Source organism: Antedon bifida, chromosome 9 (genome assembly GCF_963402885.1).
Source record: "Antedon bifida chromosome 9, ecAntBifi1.1, whole genome shotgun sequence".
Taxonomy (NCBI): domain Eukaryota; kingdom Metazoa; phylum Echinodermata; class Crinoidea; order Comatulida; family Antedonidae; genus Antedon; species Antedon bifida.
Window position 1 is genome coordinate 7,966,989 of NC_136234.1, and position 21,597 is coordinate 7,988,585.

At 30.6% G+C, this 21,597-nt stretch overlaps 1 protein-coding gene and 1 long non-coding RNA gene across 4 annotated transcripts; one reads left to right on the forward strand and one right to left on the reverse strand.

The window, feature by feature from the left end:
- The first annotated feature begins 8,977 nt into the window (after positions 1-8,977).
- Positions 8,978-10,865, forward strand: LOC144852347 (uncharacterized). 3 transcript variants are annotated; one of them, XR_013614285.1, is made up of 3 exons: positions 9,008-9,022; positions 9,531-9,663; positions 10,455-10,865. It is a non-coding gene; the product is annotated as an uncharacterized LOC144852347 (long non-coding RNA). The 3 variants fall into 3 exon arrangements; XR_013614286.1 differs by lacking the exon at positions 9,008-9,022 and adding an exon at positions 9,214-9,316; XR_013614284.1 differs by having other exon boundaries at positions 8,978-9,663.
- Positions 10,866-20,604: 9,739 nt separating this feature from the next.
- LOC144852387 (uncharacterized) lies at positions 20,605-21,440 on the reverse strand. Its single transcript, XM_078710172.1, has 3 exons — positions 21,319-21,440; positions 20,983-21,138; positions 20,605-20,851 (listed from the first exon to the last, which is right to left on the reverse strand). The coding sequence occupies exons 1-3, from the start codon at positions 21,405-21,407 to the stop codon at positions 20,605-20,607; spliced, it is 492 nt and encodes a 163-aa protein (XP_078566298.1). The 5' UTR covers positions 21,408-21,440.
- Between the last annotated feature and the right edge of the window lie 157 nt (positions 21,441-21,597).

A 21,597-nucleotide genomic window follows, 5' to 3' on the forward strand; every position in this document is an offset into this window, starting at 1 on the left:
TGTACCTATAAGCATTCAGCTTCATGTGTAAACAGTATGAGTATGCGTTTCCTGCAATAGAACTCAAACAATGGCAGTTGTTGGTTTGTCGAAGTAAGGACTAGGTTTGTCCAAGTAAGGACCAGATTATGTCATGCTTTTACATACCTTGCAATCTTGTGCTTCCAGCAATAGCTGGGTAATTATGTATACCATGAAATTGAAAAAATTGAGCACCATTACATGAAATTTGCCCACACGAATCCAGCATTTCCATTCTCTGGACGAGGTGCACGCTGTTTTGCACTTTGACCTGCATTCTCCGGTTGATTCTGAAATATTTACATGAAAATGTTAATGGAAAAATGTAATATTTTAATCAGAATTTATAAATTACGTAACTGATTACACAATGGAATGGCATTATCAGTACACGTTAAGAAAAAGGAGGTAGAAGAGTAAGAAAGTCCTTTGACAAATTTCCTTTCGAGTGAAAGTCAAGTATGCATATACTGTATAATAAATATACATTGATTTTATTTGACAGAATGCAAAATAGAGTTCCCCAAAATGAAAATATAATAAAAATTGAAATACAGAAAAAAAAAAAACATCTTTTAAAATGAATAATAAAAATGTTCATATTTATTGAAACTGTTTATATCTTTTTTTTTTTTTTTTTGGTTTCCCACTTTTATTTCATCGTCATTAACATTGTTTCATTCATTATGATTTTTACATATATACAGTATTCGGTTTGTAACATGCTATTTAATGTTAAATCTTACTGAACCTACCTGTAACTCATCGCAATCAAAGAACAGGCTTGTACCAATTATAAACGTCCATTCTCACACATACTTATCAACAGCTTCATGACTAAGAGAAGATGGCTCAATGACAAATGGCATCACCCCGATGTTGTTGTCAGCAAGAACAAGATCAGTCATTTGGAAAAAGACTCAATAATCCCAATTCTTCCAGATGAAGAAATTGGCAATCTGTGTGCAGTCTCTCTGACCATCCCTCGTCATGAACACCGTGCAAAGAAGTATGGCCTTCGTTGTTGCTCCATTGACTTTCAACGTCACAATCTCCCCACTGACATGGTACAGCACCATCTCAGAGCCTACCACAGTGTTGTCTTGTAGGATGACATCTCTGGAGCTCTCAATTTCAATACCTGCTGGCCACGATATATCCTCAGCATTGTAGCGGTCTTGATATGTACCAGGAAAGACAGAACAGCAGATTAATCTAAAATGTAAGTTACTATATAAGGGAAAGAGAAGTATTTTGGCATTGCTTACCTGCTCCAACTGTGTGGTGAATTACATTATCCTGAATTGTTAGTCCTGAAGTACCAAACATCCCGATAGCAGGACTGAAGCCATTATGAAATGTATACAACCGCTGGACCTTCTACAGTAACTTCTCCAATATCCAAGAAAGCAACCTAAGGGAACATTATACTTACCTGTTGATTAAGTTAATTAACAATTGGGATGAAATATTTTACAGTACTTTGTACTTAATTTATTATTAACATTAAAACATATTTTAGTGTAAATTAAAAATAATTTTATTTTATAGTTGTTTATTTATAATTTAATTTAGCATTTACTTAAACTATAGGCTTAATATAATTAAGTTAAGTTATCTTGCCCAGTGGGCTAGTCACAACAAAAACAAAAATCAAGCCCTGCTGAAATGGAAGCCTTATAATTCTTTTTTGCACTTTTTTTTATAAAAAGAAGAATTATCTGCAATTGCGCCATTGGCTGCAACAGTATTTTTAATTAATGATTTATGATTTTTTTCAAATAACTACTGCATATATCACAATATATCACTTTTTAACAATTAGCCAGTAAATCATGGTCTGGTGTTAACATTCTGAATTTTCCACTGATGCAGTGATGCCTGAATTTCACTACACTGCATAAAATATTAGTAAGCCTATTATAAGATTACCTTTTCCTTCAAATAGAATACAGTAAATGTCCATCTGGGTCTTGTCTTCTAATATGTGATGCTTCAAAACACATATCCAGTCGTCTTCTGTTGGTCATTTTGAGATTTTTTTCTTCTGAAGAAACAATAACAATTCTACTAATTTTTTAATTAATTATTAATTATTAGGTCGTACAGACAGTGACCAACAACTTTATGTCTTGTCTGAAGAATCACCCAAGAACACAGACAAGTCAGCACAGATCTCGAATTATAAAATATTGCTTATTGAATCGATCAAAAGATGTGTACGGCGTAACAGTTAGCGTTATTTAAATATTCCTTGTTTTTAACTATATAAATATTGACTTTTTGGAACTGAAGTTGATTTATAAAAAGCATATAGGCCTATTTACATCGTATTTGTTACATATAACCCTGAATAGTCTTTGGTTTGGTGTTTAATATAGGACATGCGAATAGATTGTACTGTATTTATTAGGTATTGGTATAAAATAGGCTAGGCCAATACTAGGATGATAGGTCCCAGCATGTAGGCTAGCCTGCTGGGCCTAAAAAAAATAAACCTTAAACCAAAATTACATTTCCTAGTTTTTAGAATGAAAGCTGTCAACAGAAAACCTAATTGAATATAGGGTCTTCGGCCTAGGCTAGCTTGATACTAGACTAACGATATAGCCTTTATAGTAATAATACTAGCCTAGCTAGGCCTATAGGCCTAGGCCTAACCCATTCCCATAAAAGAAAGAAGAAGAAAACAGATCTGTCATATAGGCCTAGCTAGCCTAACTAGGCCTAGAGCTATAATAGACTATAGGCCTAGTAGGCCTAGAGCTAATACTAGGCCTAGGCCTATTATTATGATAGGCCTAGGCCTAGGCCTATTCTATTGTTGCAACCACTTTACCTTAAAAAAAACAATTTGTATCCAAAGCTAATTTCATACGAAGACATCCTTCCACATGCCAATAAAAAAACTACTAGCTAGGGGCATAGGCCTAGCTAAGTATAAAAAGTGTATTGCTATACAATACAATACAACGGATAGGCCAGCTAGCCCTTACAAAAAAGTTCTATAGAATTCTATAGAATTCTATAGAACATTTTATAGAGCTCTATGGTATTCTATAGAAGTACAAAATTTCTATAGAAACATATTTCAATTTCTATAGAATTTATTTTGTGTCTATAGAATGTTTCTTTTTTTCTATAGAACCTATAATTTTATAGAATTTCTATAGAATTTATTTATGAATTTATATATGTGATTAATACATTGTCTCACCATTATTGAAAGATCATGGAATGAAGTGGATTGATAATTACATTTTTATTTTGCCAATAACAATTTTTTTTTCATCGCTTTACAAAAAATTATATGATAAGCAATTTTGCATGTAAAAGAATAGGATTTTTCTTTACCAGTTTATAGATTGTTGAAAATCAAATTAAAACCTGGACAAAATACAGAAAAACAATATAACACTTTTCTGTAGAAACTCTATGAAATCTCTATAGAATTTTGATAGAGATTTTATTCAATCATTCTATAGAAAATCTATAAACGAATTCTATAGAATATTTGATATAAATTCTATAAAATTATATTTATTTGATTTGACAAAATTTGAACAAATTTGTAAGGGATATTAACATGAACCAATTATCATTGTGTACTTGAATTATATAAACTTTTGCTTACTGTATATCATCAATTATTATAATTTTTATTGTTTAATGGGGGTTACATTTTGATTTTGCCAATAGCAATACAATAATACCTTTTACAATTTTGCATGTAAAGGAATATGATTTTTCTTTATAGACTGTTGAAAATCTAATTAACTTGGACAAAATATAGAAAAACAATACAATGCTTTTCTATATAAACTCTATGAAATCTCTATAGAATTTTAATAGAGATTTTATAGAATCATTCTATAGAAATTCTATAGAATAGTTGATATAAATTCTATAAAAACATTTTTATTTAATTCTATAGAACACATTTTTAATATTAACATGAACTAATTATCAATACTGTGTATTTGAATTATATCAACTTTTGCTTACTGTATATCATCAATTATTATCATTTTTCATTGTTTAATTAATGGGAGTCGTTAATTAACACCTCCCTGGTTTTAACAAACACTACTCCAAGCCATAATGGATTGGTCCATGCATGCAGTGCCTCATGGGATAGCTTGGTGCAACTGCAAGAAGAAAATCGGCGGGAGGATTTTAATTGTGTAGCAGCCAAGCAAGCTAGCCTCTAATTTTATTTAAAGAAAGATGAATACTTTGAATCATGTACACTCAGTCTTAGCCAAAGGTTGGTTAATTAGTATTGTATTATTAACCTAGCTTACACATACCATATATGAGTTACATAATATAAGAATCTATGCTTTTTGGCCTAAATAGTAGTAGGCCTATGAGAATCAGGCCAACAAGCCAGCCAAAGTAAGGCCTACTACTACTAGGCCTACATATGGGATTGGTTAAAGAAGCTAGGCCTAGCTAATTAAGAATTTAATTCGTTTTGTGCCTTCAAAAGAAAAGCCTATATCATGATATAAACAATTCTGTCCTTATTCTATTGTTTTATAGATCTCGCCATCTCGTTACCAGATTATACTGTACTGTAAAGCTGTTTTTTTGCTGCGACTGTCATTGGCCAACAAAGTAAAAGAGATGAACAAAACACAGAAGGTTAGCGCACAGGAGTCACAGCAGGACGAAGATACTGAATAGTTTTTATGTTTTGTATATTTTGTTGCACCTTGTTATTAATTCTTTTTATTCATTACTCCAACTCATAACTGACCGGTAAAGTGTATGCTGATGTGTAATTATTAGTTTTATATTTTTAATTCTAAATTAGTTATTTAATTTATCCAAAACCTTGATCTTTTTATAGTGATATTATCCCTATTTCCCACAAGGTACAACCAAAACAATCCAGAATATATATATAAAAGACACCGAACTAACTACTAGTTATTTAACTGCAAAAACAATATTTAATAGTGTATAATAGTATATTTTTATGTGTATGTATACATGTGTAATTTCGTTTTTATATTGTTATCCTAAATATTTTATTGATATTTCAATAAATTGCAGTACGCACTGAAACAGATGAAAAATTGACTTTAGATTTTATTACAGTACTCAAATATTACAATACTCTAATATACTCTTTTCGCCTAGGCCTAACAAACGATTTGCTGTCGCATGAAAGAAGGTCTAATAGCGGACTTGTATTTAAGCTGAAGATCTCAACCACCCATAGAAAATAAACATTGTTTGGCTACTCATTTTCTATAGAAAGTTGTTGGGTTTCTATAGAAAAGTGAAACTTTTTCATGGAAGTTCTATAGAAAATGTTATAGAATTTGTATACAGCTCTATATAATTTTTATAGAGTTTCTATGGAGCTTTATATAATTTCTATAAAGTTTCTATAGACCTATTATAGTTTTTACAGAGTTTCTATAGAATTTCTATAGAGCTTTATATAATTTCTATAGAGTTTCTATAGACCTATTATAATTTTTACAGAGTTTCTATAGAATCTCTATAGAGTTTCCAAAGAATTTCTATAGAATTTCTATAGTTTCCATAGAATTTTTATAGAGTTCCCATAGAATTTTTATAGAGTTTCCGTAGAAATTCTATAGAATTTTTATAGAGTTTCCATAGAATTTTTATAGAGTTTCCATAGAATTTTTATAGAGTTTCCATAGAAATTCTATAGAATTTTTATAGAGTTTCCATAGAATTTTTATAGAGTTTCCATAGAATTTTTATAGAGTTTCCATAGAATTTTTATAGAGTTTCCATAGAATTTTCATAGAATTTTCATAGAGTTTCCATAGAAATATCTATAGAATTTCCATAGAGTTTTCATAGAGTTTCCATAGAATTTCTATAGATTGTTTCTATAAAAAACTTTATAGAAAATCTATAGAAAATTCTATAGATCTTCTATAGAATTTTTTTTTATAGAATTCTATAGAAAATTTTTGTAAGGGAGGCCTAGGCCTAGGCTAGGCCGAAATCAAACTTCCCCGCAGGAGGTTCGTGCAGGCCCACACTTTTTGAGACTCGTCAACTTATTGTTTAAGAATGCAGATATTTTTTGCCCCGTCGATATAAAATATTTTCCCGTAGAAGTAATTATTAGTTTCCCAGTGGGCACAGAACATAATTTCAACGTTGAATCAACGTTGAAATATAGTTGATTTGTTGAAATCATGTTGTCAGCGTATTTCAAACGTTGAATCAACGTTGAAATAACATTTTTTCCCTAACTATTTTTTTTACGTTTATTAATAAACATTGAATCAACGTTGAAATAACATTTTCTTTTCAATAAAATGTTTATGTTCATTTATCAATGTTAATCAAACGTTAAAATAACATTGTCTTTTTAACTAGTAATTTACGTTAATTTATCAATGTTGATCCAACGTTGAAATAACATTGTATTTTTAACTAGTAATTTACGTTAATTTATCAATGTTGATCCAACGTTGAAATAACATTGTCTTTCTAACTAGTAATTTACGTTAATTTATCAATGTTGATCCAACGTTGAAATAACGTTGTATTTTTAACTAGAAATTTACGTTAATTTATCAATGTTGATCCAACGTTGAAATAACATTGTCTTTCTAACTAGTAATTTACGTTAATTTATCAATGTTGATCCAACGTTGAAATAACATTGTATTTTTAACTAGAAATTTACGTTTTATTATCAATGTTGATCCAACGTTGAAATAACATCGTCCTTCTAACTAGTCATTTACGTTTTATTATCAATGTTGATCCAACGTTGAAATAACATTGTCTTTCTAACTAGTAATTTAAGTTAATTTATCAATGTTGATCCAACGTTGAAATAACATTGTCTTTCTAACTAGTAATTTAAGTTAATTTATCAATGTTGATCAACGTTAAAATCACATTGTATTTTTAACTAGAAATTTACATTAATTTATCAATGTTGATCCAATGTTGAAATAACATTGTATTTTTAACTAGAAAATTACGTTAATTTATCAATGTTGATCCAACGTTGAAATAACATTGTATTTTTAACTAGTAATTTACGTTAATTTATCAATGTTGATCCAACGTTGAAATAACATTGTATTTTTAACTAGAAATTTACGTTAATTTATTAATGTTGATTCAACGTTGAAATAACATTGTATTTTTAACTAGTAATTTACGTTAATTTATCAATGTTGATACAACGTTGAAATAACATTGTCTTTATAACTAGAAATTTACGTTAATTTATCAATGTTGATCCAACGTTGAAATAACATTGTCTTTATTACTAGAAATTTACGTTAATTTATCAATGTTGATCCAACGTTGAAATAACATTGTATTTTTAACTAGTAATTTACGTTAATTTATCAATGTTGACCCAACGTTGAAATAACATTGTCTTTCTAACTAGTAATTTACGTTAATTTATCAATGTTGATCCAACGTTGAAATAACATTGTATTTCTGTATAGAAATTTACGTTAATTTTATCAATGTTTATCCAACGTTGAAATAACATTGTATTTTTAACAAGAAATTTACGTTAATTTATCAATGTTGATCCAACGTTGAAATAACATTGTATTTTAAACTAGTAATTTGCGTTAATTTATCAATGTTGATCCAACGTTGAAATAACATTGTATTTTTAACTATTAATTTACGTTAATTTATCAATGTTGATCCAACGTTGAAATAACATTGTATTTTTAACTAGAAATTTACGTTAATTTATTAATGTTGATCCAACGTTGAAATAACATTGTCTTTCTAACTAGTAATTTACGTTAATTTATCAATGTTGATCCAACGTTGAAATAACATTGTATTTTTAACTAGAAATTTACGTTATTTTATCAATGTTGATCCAACGTTGAAATAACATTGTCTTTATAACTAGTAATTTGCGTTAATTTATCAATGTTGATCCAACGTTGAAATAACATTGTATTTTTAACTAGTAATTTACGTTAATTTATCAATGTTGATCCAACGTTGAAATAACATTGTATTTTTAACTAGAAATTTACGTTAATTTTATTAATGTTGATCCAACGTTGAAATAACATTGTATTTTAAACTAGAAATTTACGTTAATTTATCAATGTTGATCCAACGTTGAAATAACATTGTCTTTCTAACTAGTAATTTACGTTAATTTATCAATGTTGATCCAACGTTGAAATAACATTGTCTTTCTAACTAGTAATTTACTTTAATTTATCAATGTTGATCCAACGTTGAAATACTAACATTGTATTTTTAACTAGAAATTTACGTTATTTTATCAATGTTGATCCAACGTTGAAATAACATTGTCTTTCTAACTAGTAATTTACGTTAATTTATCAATGTTGATCCAACGTTGAAATAACATTGTATTTCTAACTAGTAATTTTTTTCAAACAATTATTATGTTTGTTTTTCAATGTTATTCCAACGTTATTTTAACGTTGAAATCCAGTTGTCATTTTCAAATGAAATTGAAATTATGTTGTTTTTTCAAACTATTCAAATTATTATTTTTGTTTTTCAATGTTAATTAAACATTAAATAAAGTTAAATTCTATTTAATACTTTGGTTAAAATGACATGTTTTTAACGTTAATATTAAATAATATGTGTTTAAGTACGTTGCCATTGATGTTTCAACGTTAAATTAACATTAGATTTCAGTTGGCGTTTTTTTATCATCCTTTATTGTAAAACAATAAATGTATGATGTAGCTTGATTATTGGTTATTTAGGAATTTTAGATTGGCAAATATTATTGTCTCTGTATAATACAAAAATGTTCTAGCTAGAAGTTGTGTTGAAAATCGAATGATCCTTTCATGCAAGATCAAATTTCATAAGATACGAGCTTGTCATTGGTTAGTTTCGTTTTGATCAAATTTTGAAACTGGTGTCAGTAATTTCAGTTACTTCGACGTAGGCTAGGCCTGGTGTGTAGAAAAAAAGGCTCATCATTGAAATTGTCAAATAAGTATGTTTTCAGGTAGGAAAACAATCTTTTTTATTTGTAATCTACTAATTTATAAGCTTAGAGCTTGACTATTTTACCCTTATCAACAGCTAGCCTCTAGTCTAGTAGGCCACACATGCATAGCTAGGCTATAGGACTAGGCCTAGGCCTAGGAGCCTAGAGGTAGGCTAGTAGGCTAGGAAACTGCTGATGAACTGAATTCACTCACTAGGCCTAGTGGAAGCATTTAGTATCATGCCTGTCAAGGGCAAACATTTGCCTTGCCAAGGATAACTACAGTACTGTACTTATTATGGTTATAAAATGGTATGTATTAGGCCTTAGTTCTCAATTCAGAATTCTTTCTTTATTTATCCAAAAGTATACATACATATAACATTATATTATTAGTTGGCCTAGTTAGCTTATTGCTAGGCTGTCTACAGTAGCTGCTAATGCTATTATTAGTATTAATAGTATACAAACACATGCTAGCCTAGGACGGCTATTTGTTTAAACTCACTCGCTTTCTTTATTTCAGATTGTAGGCCTAGCTAAGGCCCTTAGGCCTATGGCTAGCTAGAGTACAAAATAATGAAGTACATGTATAATCTTTTCTATGTGAATCAAACGAGAAAAATCTAATGGATGATCAATATTTTTATATACAAAAGGTTGGTATTTATAGTTCTTATCTTTAATATTGAATAAATATTAATACAGTGTTGCAATATTATTTACATAAATTGAATTGATTGCATATTTTATGTGTAAGTGTGAAATGATGTTCTGAATTGAATTTTTGTTTATGTACAGTATGATTTTTGAACAATGTGTTAAAGATATAATTGAACTGAACAATTTTTTTTTTAAATTTTGTTGAATATGCCGTCACTATAGAGTTGTTCACTTTGACCAAAAATTAGATTTTAAAAAATGCATTTGTACCTGAAAAATTTAAACAAACAATTGGTTTTTGGTTAAATATACTGTTTATTTTGTATTTTTGTTAAGTGAAATCTTTATTGTTTTTGTTTATTTTCTACGGCAAGTGAATATCTTTGTTAAAATTGCAAAATGGCAAGGTATTCAAAGTATGATTGTATTAATCTTCATTGTTCATGTTTTTTGGGGACAATAAATCTTTCAATTAAAGATGTATTGTCCCTTGAAACACAAAAAAATGAAGGTCAAAATATTCTAAATTTAAATTGGCCATATAAAAAACTTTGACTGGAAGTCAAAGTTATTTTTTAAACAGAAAACGTCTGAATTTCAGTTAAATGGTTTTTTTTTTCGACAAATTTTTGGTGATAGTTAATAACTATTATGATACTTCAAAATGACCCACCTTTTTTCGAAATCTTTTATTTTTTTGGAATTAGTCAAAGGGACAATACATCTTTAATTTTTTACTGTATTACTTTTGTTTAAAACTACAGTAACTTGATTGAATTTGTTTCAGGTTTGGAAAAATGATATTGCCACACTTTTGGAAAGCATAGGACAATGTCAACACAGGAATCGAGGCAACTGTTTATTGACTAATCGGAACAATGCAATTACAGTATTGTGTTATTGCCATTTCATTTGGACTTCTGCAACATTAGCACAAGGCACCTGTGACGTGTGTTGTATTTATTGTGTTTTACTGTAATCAGCCAATATTTATAGTTATTCAATCATGTTAGTTGGCAAACATATTACAAACTGGTTATTAGTATATTTTTTATACTTAACTTTGGTACCTGAGAACTGTCAGTGAGGATGTACATTATTTGATTGTTGCTTGGATTTTGCCTGATGATTTGATAACACCTGATTAAATGTTATTTTATGTTTTTATAGAAATTAAAGATTAGTAAGATATACAGTATTTATAAAATGTCTCTATTGATGGATTCTGCGACGTAACAGTTACTTTACTACCAACTACTTTAAAACCGTTGATTCAAATTGGATATAGTAATTCAACAAATCAATTACCATTGAAAATATGCCAGATTTCAGCTTGATTTATTTTGGTTGTGTTACTATAAGCTGTTCTTCTATTAACTAAACCATTGCTATGTTAAATTATTGTTGATAATTTCTATGTTGAATCAACGGTAAAAATGTGTTTACACTAAATCAATGTTGATCTGTATACGTTGATTAAACGTTATTTTTTCTACAGTTTTTCAGCGTTATTTCAACGTTTGCGGATAATGTTGAATTAACTTTAATATTTCAACATTGAATCAACGTTGATAATTTCAACGTTAAATCTATGTTGAAATTTACGTTGATGCAAATTTTCATTTCAACTTAATTATTACGTTGTTTCAACATTAATAATTTCAACATTGAATCAACATTGATAATTTCAACGTAGACATTTTGACGTTGTTTCAACGTTGATAATCTATGTTGAATCAACGTTGACATTTTTGTTGAGGCAAACTTCATTTTCAACCATTTTTTAAACGTTATTTCAACGTTACTTATTTTAACGTTGTTTCAACGTTGATAATTTCTATGTTGATTCAACGTTGACATTTACGTTGAGGCAAACTTTCATTTTCAACCATGTTTTCAACGTTATTTCAACGTTACCTATTTTAACGTTGTTTCAACGTTGATAATTTCTATGTTAATTCAACGTTAACATTTACGTTGAGGCAAACTTTCATTTTCAACCATTTTTTCAACGTTATTTCAACGTTACCTATTTTAACGTTGTTTCAACGTTGATAATTTCTATGTTGATTCAACGTTGACATTTAAGTTGAGGCAAACTTTCATTTTCAACCATTTTTTCAACGTTATTTCAACGTTACTTATTTTAACGTTGTTTCAACGTTGATAATTTCTATGTTGATTCAACGTTGACATTTACGTTGAGGCAAACTTTCATTTTCAACCAGTTTTTCAACGTTATTTCAATGTTACCTATTTTAACGTTGTTTCAACGTTGATAATTTCTATGTTGATTCAACGTTGACATTTACGTTGAGGCAAACTTTCATTTTCAACCACTTTTTCAACGTTATTTCAACGTTTGCAGATAACGTTGAATTAACGTTAATTCAACCAATTTTTGCCCACTGGGTTATTACTAATTCTTATGTTAAGGTAGTATAAGTATAGGATTTGGTAAATCATTTAATACAAATAAATATAAGTAGAACCACCAGAACTATTTCCGCTATACAGCCCTATTTAAAAATGGCCTGGTCTAAATTAACATTCTACCTACTAGGGAACGTAGGTTGGCCGAGGCACTCTGCTTGACTTTCTAGGCTACTTTCTACACTACAAGTCCTAGGCCTACCCGTTAGGCCAATTTCTCTCGCGTTGTGGTAATAAGGATACGCAGCTAAAGTGAATTTCCTCCGCTACACTGAACCACGAGCTAAGCCTACATATTTACCGATACTCGTCAATTTATTTTTTTATGGCATCAATGCTACACATTTTGCCCATTGATAATACATTTTCTCGTACTAAAAGTACTTATTAATTTAATTCATTATGTCTATACTTTATTTATTTAGATATTTAGTTTCCGTTTCTTGTTGAATAAACTGCAAATAAATAAAGCTATTGTATTTCTAAAGGTTCCTTTAGCAAAATGGAATCATCTTTCCTATAGTATATAAGAATACAAAAATATTTAGGATCTCGCTATTTATCTGGGCGATGTAGTCTGTGGGGTTAAAGAATACTCGAGCGGAAGAATACAACACATAATAACCATATCTATTACCAGTAAAACAGCGTCCTCTCTTATTATTTCGCGTAGGTTTCAAATAATAACGGGGAAAAAAAGTTAAGTAATATTTAATAGCATAAGTGTGTTCCACTCATAAAAGAGTATTTAATTCCAAAATTGTAATACAGTATATCGAAAAGTTAGATTTTTATTAGTGATAGAAATTTAGTATTATTTGGATAAAATAAAACTGTAAAAACATCATTCAAAAACCATCGTGGAAAAATACTTAACCAACTTCAATTTTGTTCAAATTTGGTACAATAATTCTATATGTATTTATTTATCTTTAGTATAAAAATTGGGTAATTTACTAGAATTTTAGATGATTTGGACATTTTTTATTTTTCAAAATATGATGCCTATGGTTCTACTATACATTTACAACATTTTTTTTTACTAAAAGTGCGCCTAAGTTATTTTTAAAAAAAAACTTGATACTAGTATTTTTCTTTTACATTATAACATTTGTGTAGTAAATTTTTCTTCTCATAAGCTATTATAGTGTAGGCCTACATTTATATTATAGTAGAACCGTTTAATTGGGGACAGCTCTTTTTACTATTTCGCCTTAACGTCTGTTTTTTTAACATTCGCCATTTACATTGCAAATTATAAATGGTATTATTATTTTTTAGTGGATTTAGAATAGCTAGAACATGTGTGATAGTAGTTTTGACTACACTATATCAGGGAAGAGTGAGATTAAAGCAGTCGTGAATTAAAATTTCAATAAAATTTGTCAACAAATATAATTTTACTGTTTCGCCTTAACGTCTGTTTTTTTAACATTCGCCATTTAGGCCTAGGCCTACATCGCATTATAAATGGTATTATAATTTATACTGGATTTGGAATAGCTAGAACAGTGTGTAGTTTAAACTATACTATATCAGAGGAATGAACGTGAATTAAAATGTCCATAACATTTGTCAACAAATATAATTTTGCGATTTCGCCTTAACGTCTGTTTTTTTTACATTCGCCATTTGCATTATAAATGGTATTATTTTTATAATGGATTTGGAATAGCTAGAACATGTGTGTAGATCTTTTCCAGATGGATTTCTTTCAAACTAAATGAGGGGATCTGCTAGGTTCCCGCCCGGAGAAATAGTTTTTCTTACAAGATTTGAATAATCAACAATATCAACATTCAACAGTGTGGCGTGTTGACCGCAATGAATAACAATACCATCTTCCCCACTACACCTGCACCAACTCATTTGCATAATAACGCACGGCATACCAACTGATCAATATTTGTATAGGAGTAGCAATCAATGGGTTGGTTGGATGGCTGCTGTTGTTCATCATGTAATTCATTGTATCAGTTGTTTTGATTTCTCATGATCAATTATTCACTTAATTCATTTCATTTATTCATGATCAAACACAGTAAAATGTAGTACATAGTTTGGAATAATGTTCGTTTGTTCAAAGTTAATAATTCACACAGAAATTGTGAAATTATTTATTACAATAATGCATATGTATTTAAATAAATAGAGAGAATACACTAGCCAGGCTAGGCATCGGCATCTTTACACATTTCTATTTATTTGTTCCTAATTTTCTGACATAACTTAGGTGTTCTTAAAATTGAGGGCGCCAAACATAAAATTTACGAGATCGGAAAGAGGCGGGAAGCCAAAAAAAATGATGGTGTGCTCCCTTGCCTCTAGCACGGTAAGGCTCTCTCACAGCCTTGGGGGTACCACACATCAGATGCTTTGATGTTATTGCCTCATAATGTGTGGTGGAAAGGGGGACGTTTAAGTCTGTGAACCCCAAACACAGAAGCTCGCATAGCTTTAACTCTTTTCCACCGACCGGCATGGGGTTTGAACCCACGATAATCGTGTTCCACGACGCTCTACCAACTGAGCTATCCGGCCCTCTGGTTAATAGCAAGGTTAAAACTAGATTCGTTTCCTCAAAAGTACGTCATGAATATGCAAATTTATGACGTAACGATTAGAATGACGTAATATGAAGCGCGTATAAGACTATACTATTGTCACCTTTTATTACTCGTGTACATTGTGGCATAACGGGTAGTGCTCTAGTAACTATCGTTTGGATTGTATTCTCTCAGCTCTACTGGCTGGGGTTCGAATCTCTACGGATTTCTTTTTTTTTTAAAATAAATATAAAATGCTTTTCTTTTATTTTGAAAGAGAGATATTTAGAGAGTCAGGTTAATTTAGAATAATATAATGTAAAAGATTAACAACATCAAAATTCAACAGTGTGGCGCGTTGACCGCCGCGAATGACTAACAATTGAATGTCAGAAAAAAAGGAATTATAGTTCTCTTCGTTACGTGTTTAGAAAAGAATTTATATCTCATCGTTGGTGGTATGTCGGCGTTGTTATGCAAATGGCTTTGTACAGGTGTAGTGGGAAAGATGGTATTCCAACCGTTTAAAACCAAAATATCGGCTAAATATATTCTTTTTTGCGTTTCAACATAATTATATGTTAATGATTCCAATTACGATACAAACTTTTTTTTTATTTTGTAGGTAAATTGGCAGATATAACCCTTTTTGTCTTTCCCCTTAACGTTTTCATACCACAATCGCTGTGCTAAGGGGAATTTATTATTACCCTTAAGGCCATTTTACACTAAAAAGAGGGAAGTAAAATCAACCGATTGACCCCTATCTAAGTTTATTTTCTGTCAATCCTTAAGGATACAATTTATATAAAACAAAATAATTAAATGGTTACATTCTGTTTCACCAAATTTATAAATAATTCTAGGTCCTAGAGGCATGTCTTTTAATTTGTTGTCGGTGTCTTCTATTCTAGGCCTAGAAGGCCTAGCCTAGGTCTAAGTGATGCGGCCTTTGCCGCCTGGCTGGGCGTGAGGTGAGTTGGTACCAATTTTAAAAACTAGTTGCATAGGCCTAGTCAGCTAAGCTAAAAGGTTAGGCCTAGCCTATTATAGTCGCCGCATAGTACTGTATATCGCTATTAATTAGGGCCAAAATTAAATAACTAGCCTAGGGGCCTAGCTAGGCCTATTTAGCTTATCTTTCTTAGGCTAGGCCCTAGCCTAAGCCTAGCTAGGTAGGCCTAGAATAGGCCTAGTAGATATTCGCCCAGGATTCGCGTATGGGTGTTAAACGGATGATCGGGCCCACTTTTGTATGCGCACCAAACAAAAGGAGGCCTCCAAATAGCCATAAATAAACACAGAACTAAATGGCCATTAAACTAGTTTAGTATCTAGTCAAGTATCAGCCGCGCAATGTTTTTATGAATATAGTAAATATTAATTAATTATTAAACAGCCGATAAATACTAATCAATGTGTCTTAATACAAAACAAATTTTACTAATCTAACATCTAGTTTTAATGATTAATTATAATAATTAATCGTATATTTCTTTTCTTATTTCTGCATATCATTATTATACATGATACCCCAAACAACAAGGCTCATCTCATAAACACAATATTTCTTGTTTTTTTAATTGTACTTCTTCATTTCTTATGCACTTGGAGTTTATAACTTGATACAGAAACCATAATCCTGTTATCGATAAAATGAATATTAATTATTAATATTGGTAATGGTAACTAATAATAAATAAACTAATTTCCAACATTTAAAAAACCACAATTTGCAGAATAAAACCAAAACGGAAACAAAACAACTTTATTTATAAAAATCACACATACTTATTGGCACATGTAAAATAAATTAAAAAAAAAAATGTACTGGCATAACTGACGGCCGCAATAACTGGTGGCTGAAATGATCCCAAAAGAGTTATGTTGTCTGGTACTCGTTGTGTTAACATTAATAATGTCTTTTTCCTTTTCATATAGGCCTAGTGTCTGATGTGTTGATGGAGTAAATGTTCTTGGGCAGCTGGTTGCAGTTTTTCTCATTTTCTATTTTTATATTGTTCTTAGTTGATGTCATATTCTAAATATGTAATTTGTATTGTCATGACGTTGAAAATATTTAAATAACAATTGTCCATGTGGTTTTTAACATCTTTAGATTCATCAGAGATTCATCTGATGTTCAAATCCAGTAAAAGTATTGGATTATTTTATTGATGATTTGTTCTACTGTACAATCATGTAAGAATTAGAAATCTGGCTACTCGCTCAAAGCTGCTACAGTAATGTACTGTGTTAGGAATACTATTAATTGAATCTAACATACACTGGATAGTTCCTAATTTCAGTCTGTTACAGTATTAAATTTAAGAATTTTATTAGGGAACATACTACACTAATTGTGCTTCATATTTTCATATTCATACCGGTAATTTTTTAAAAAACATTTGACGTTTTTAACATGTATGAAATCTATCTCCAGCAGGATCAATTACAGGACAATTGTTCTTGTCTTATATGTGATGATTTTTATGTATAAATAAATGATCATAATGTAAAGAAAAATAAATTAGAAACATTGACATTCTAGCTGAAATACTTTGAAATATTTAATCACTGAATAACTTAATAAATTACACTTTAATATTGTAAACATTTCCAAATTGATCAGCTTGTATTATACCATGTACCGTCAATTCTAATAGTAACCCACACTCTAATAGTAACCCCCCTTCTAGTAGTAACCCAACTTATAAGTCAATCTATAGTAATAACCCACTACTACTACTAGTAACCCATGGGGGAGGTTATTATTAGAGTCACAAAAACTATTGAAAAAATGACATTAAGACTGGTCGTTTATTATGCAGCAATATTTTGAAAATAAGGAGATAATGCATGTTGATCTCGGGAGGACTGAGTGTTTTTGAGTTTATAAAATAAAGTTCAAAGAAATTTATTTATTCGTACTGTTTTATTATTTTTCTATGATTTGCTGACCGGAAAAGTTGGGGTGGGTTACTATTTTCAGGTGCCTTACTATTTACAGGTGCCTAATTTAAGATTAGTAATAATAACCCACTACTCCAATAGGAATCCCCCTTTCCCCCCCCCCCCCCCCACTTCTAATAGTAACCCACCCTAAAAAACAATCAAAAAATAATAACCCAGGGTTACAATTAGAAGATTTACGGAATCAATTAGTTTAAACTAATTAATACATGCTATAGACTATTGTAGCCCAAATATCAAATTACACTTTTAATATTGCAAACATTTCCAAATTGATCAACTTGTAGTATATAACCATGTATCAATTAGTTTAAACTAATTAATCCATGCTATAATCTATAGACTACTGTAGCCCAAATATCAAATTACACTATTATTTATAATAATAACAGCAACCGGGAATCCACAAAATGTTAGGATTCAGCCAAGTAGCCTTTTTTGCAATTAAAATCTCATTACACGGAATCTCTTCGATGTTATAGAACACACTTCTCGTAGGCGTGTTGAATATGCGTGTAATAGCATGTTGTATAAACGCGCCCTTAGGTGCAACAGCCTGACAAATTGATATGGTAACACTATTAAAAACAAGTATATCAATCAGAACGTTAACATACGTTATGTTATATCTATTTTCAAACCTTTTAAAATCAAAAACTCATCAGCATCATTTTTTCATTCTTAACTTTCATCCTTATAATTATCCAATTTTGAATTGAGAATCCAGGATTTGATGTCAACAATTTCGCTACCTCTTTCTTGCCTGCAAAATGAGAAAAACAAAAATGCAATTATTCTATCATCTCTTACAGATGTATTTGTCCTAAATTTGTCCTATTTTGATGTCACATAACAGCTATCCACTTGGAATCGAGAAATTGAATATTTGCGACCAACAACCGGCCCATATTTTATAACTACTGTAGTACTGTACTTGTTCAAAAATAACACTATATTGATCTCTTTCCCTTTAATGTTCAACAATATTCCAATTAAAATGCTTAAATACAGAAGTATAGGCCTACAGGTACATATGACAACCTCAGACATCCATCCTATATTAGACTGTGTTCCAGCCCGTAAATTTTGGCACATATGGCGTTTTATACGTATAATATAATACTCAGATTTACGCACTGGGGAAATATGTGAAGAAATCGATTTGCATGCCCGCAAATATCCGATAAGAATGACGTAGGTTATAATACCATATGTGCCAAATTATTTATCTTTACTATTTACGGGCTGGAACCCAGTCTAATCATATATATGCACTGCTCTTTAACCAATTGAATGCTCTTTGGCATGTGAATAACGAACCTTTTTAAATATAAACTTACCTGTGAGATCGTCATGGTTGTATAGGTCATCTCCTATAGTAGTAAACAAAAACAATTTATAACATTAATATTTTATACATTTTCGTTCTTGATACATTGTACATTTGTGTTTTCAAATGTTTTGCTGCTAATATTGTAGTAGACTTACCTGATGTTGTGGCAATTTCTAGTTGTCCATAACTATCAGCATCATCTGCTGATAAACAACAATAAAATGTTAAGAATGTAATGTTTACGAAAATCTAATTTGTGTCTGATAAGTGCCATTTCCGGCATCTACAGTTGCACAACTCTTAAACATTTCTTATGACACAGGGACAGATTGGAATGGAAAATGGGACATGGATTAATTAATTTTAACACTAAAAAAGAACTTCATAGAAAGAGTCAATCTTAATTTCACCTCACCTCAGCACCAGCTGGTATAGATTTTTATTAGTAATGTTTTATAAGCTTACCTGTGATGTTTTCTTCTTCTTTAAAAGTTTCATCTGCTGATCAATAATAAAAGAAAAGTTAACAATTTAATATATTCCTAATATCTATCTGTACATTAAGTACTTTGATTGCACTGATTGCATTGAAGAACTTAAGATCTACCATAACATTTTTTTCCATGTTTAAAACAACAAATATATGGTCTTGATTTTATGGCACTCTGGAATTGTCTCTTCTATTAGCAAAAGAAGTATTCTCATTTTACATACTTTGTTTATAAACTATATTAAAGCTTACCTGTAAAAGTATTCATTTCTACTTCTAGGCTTCTGGGTTATCTCCTATAGAAAAACACAATAAAATAAGTTTTTCTTATTCTTCTTACCTGTACAAGTGTTGCCACTTGTTAATTTGACAAAATTTGCTGATTTTTCAATTACCTACTGGCAGAACAGGTAAGTAAAAGATATGTACTGTGTGGGTAATAAGCTGTACGGACTATATAAAGGGCAGGAAATATTTTGAGATAATCTAGGTTTTGGCGAGATTCTGGTTTTTAAGGTGTTTATGCTTTGTGAGAGTGAAGTTTGCATTGTACCAGCAACAATGCCTATTTTTTTTTTAAAAAGATGTGCCGTGTTTAAATCGTTTTCACCCGCAACTACAGCAATTGCATTATAATTCTTCAAGGTTGATATGTCCTTGGCTATTGGCTTGTCTTTAATTTGAGGCGATTTATACAGCCGATGAAATCAAATTTGAAAGTAGTCTGTAATTGGATTTTTATGGGAGTGTCGACTTGTAGGTACTTTTGGCTATAGTCTTCAACATAAGTTGCTCTTAGAGTGGATACAATAGTCTACAATTGAAGATGCTTTTAAAATTGGGGTAGGGGAAGTATTAATAGAAGGTAGTGGGTTAAATAGAGGGAGACCTGCATTGAATATTTGAAATGGACTGTAGTCTTCAAAAAGAAGTTGCTCTTAGATTGGATACATCACTAGTCTACAATTGATGGTGATTTTTGAATTATAATGCAGTATTAAATAGAAGATGGATGGTTAATTAGAGAGAGAACTGCATTGACAATTTGAAAATGACTTATAATTAATTAAAAAATCACCAACCTTGGAATCCAGATGTTCTGCAATATCCGTTGTAAAATCTTCAATTAGATTAAACTGAACATTAAATTTCTCCAAAACTTTTACTGTTGATCTGCGATTGATATGTGGAAAACACCCTCAATGACAGAAAACTCTGTTGAGTTGATACCTTCTAGCGTGGATGAGTTGGAATAAACAATGCTGAATTCAAAGAAGTAACCACTTCCCGACAGATTGGCCCAGCCATGGATTATATCTACAGTGTTGTTGTTGACGAGCTCTGCATCAGATACTCCTGGGCATTTTCCATGGATGTGAAGAATGTCCCAGATTTTGCACAATTTCAGCCTGAAAAAATCAAAAAATCATTGAATAATTCCTTTTTTTCGTAGAATATTTGTATCAAACCTATGGTGTATTACCAAAGCTTGATAGCCTACAGTATATTGGAGTTTAGAAAGAATTGTGTTAAAACCTACACTGGTATCCAATATAGAGATGCAAGGCTGAACCTCAAATGGATGGTTCTCCATAGCATCAGCCTTAAACGTATACTCATTGTGCTTTGGAATTGATAGATGATTTCTACTCCTTGGTCACTAGATGCCTCTTCTTCAGCTTGCTTCTCAGAATACCTGTGAACCAATTAGTTATGTTGGTTTGTAATGATATAGGCATTATGGTTATGTTTGTTGCACGCCACACATGAGAATACAATTTAAGACTTTGGACAAGACGATACAAGCCAGTTCTATACTACAGTAACTCTACAGAAAACTCTACTTCAACTCATTACTTCTTAAAATGTGACTTACGTTTCATTGCCTGTACTTGGACCTCCTGTTGTATTTGTTGCTCTCACACCCCTTGTTGGGTCTTCAGCTGGGGGAGAAGGATCGGTCATTGCTAATAACCTCAACTTCAAGACTCTCGTACAAAGTACCGGTTTGTGCTGCATTAACAATTTCTGCTTGAAGGTTAACTAACTCATCATGTTCAAGGGTTGAATTGCCTGTAAGGAAAAAATATTAATTATTGTTTACATATTAAAAGAATAGGTAATTAAATAAAATTCAACTCATTTCTAAACATAT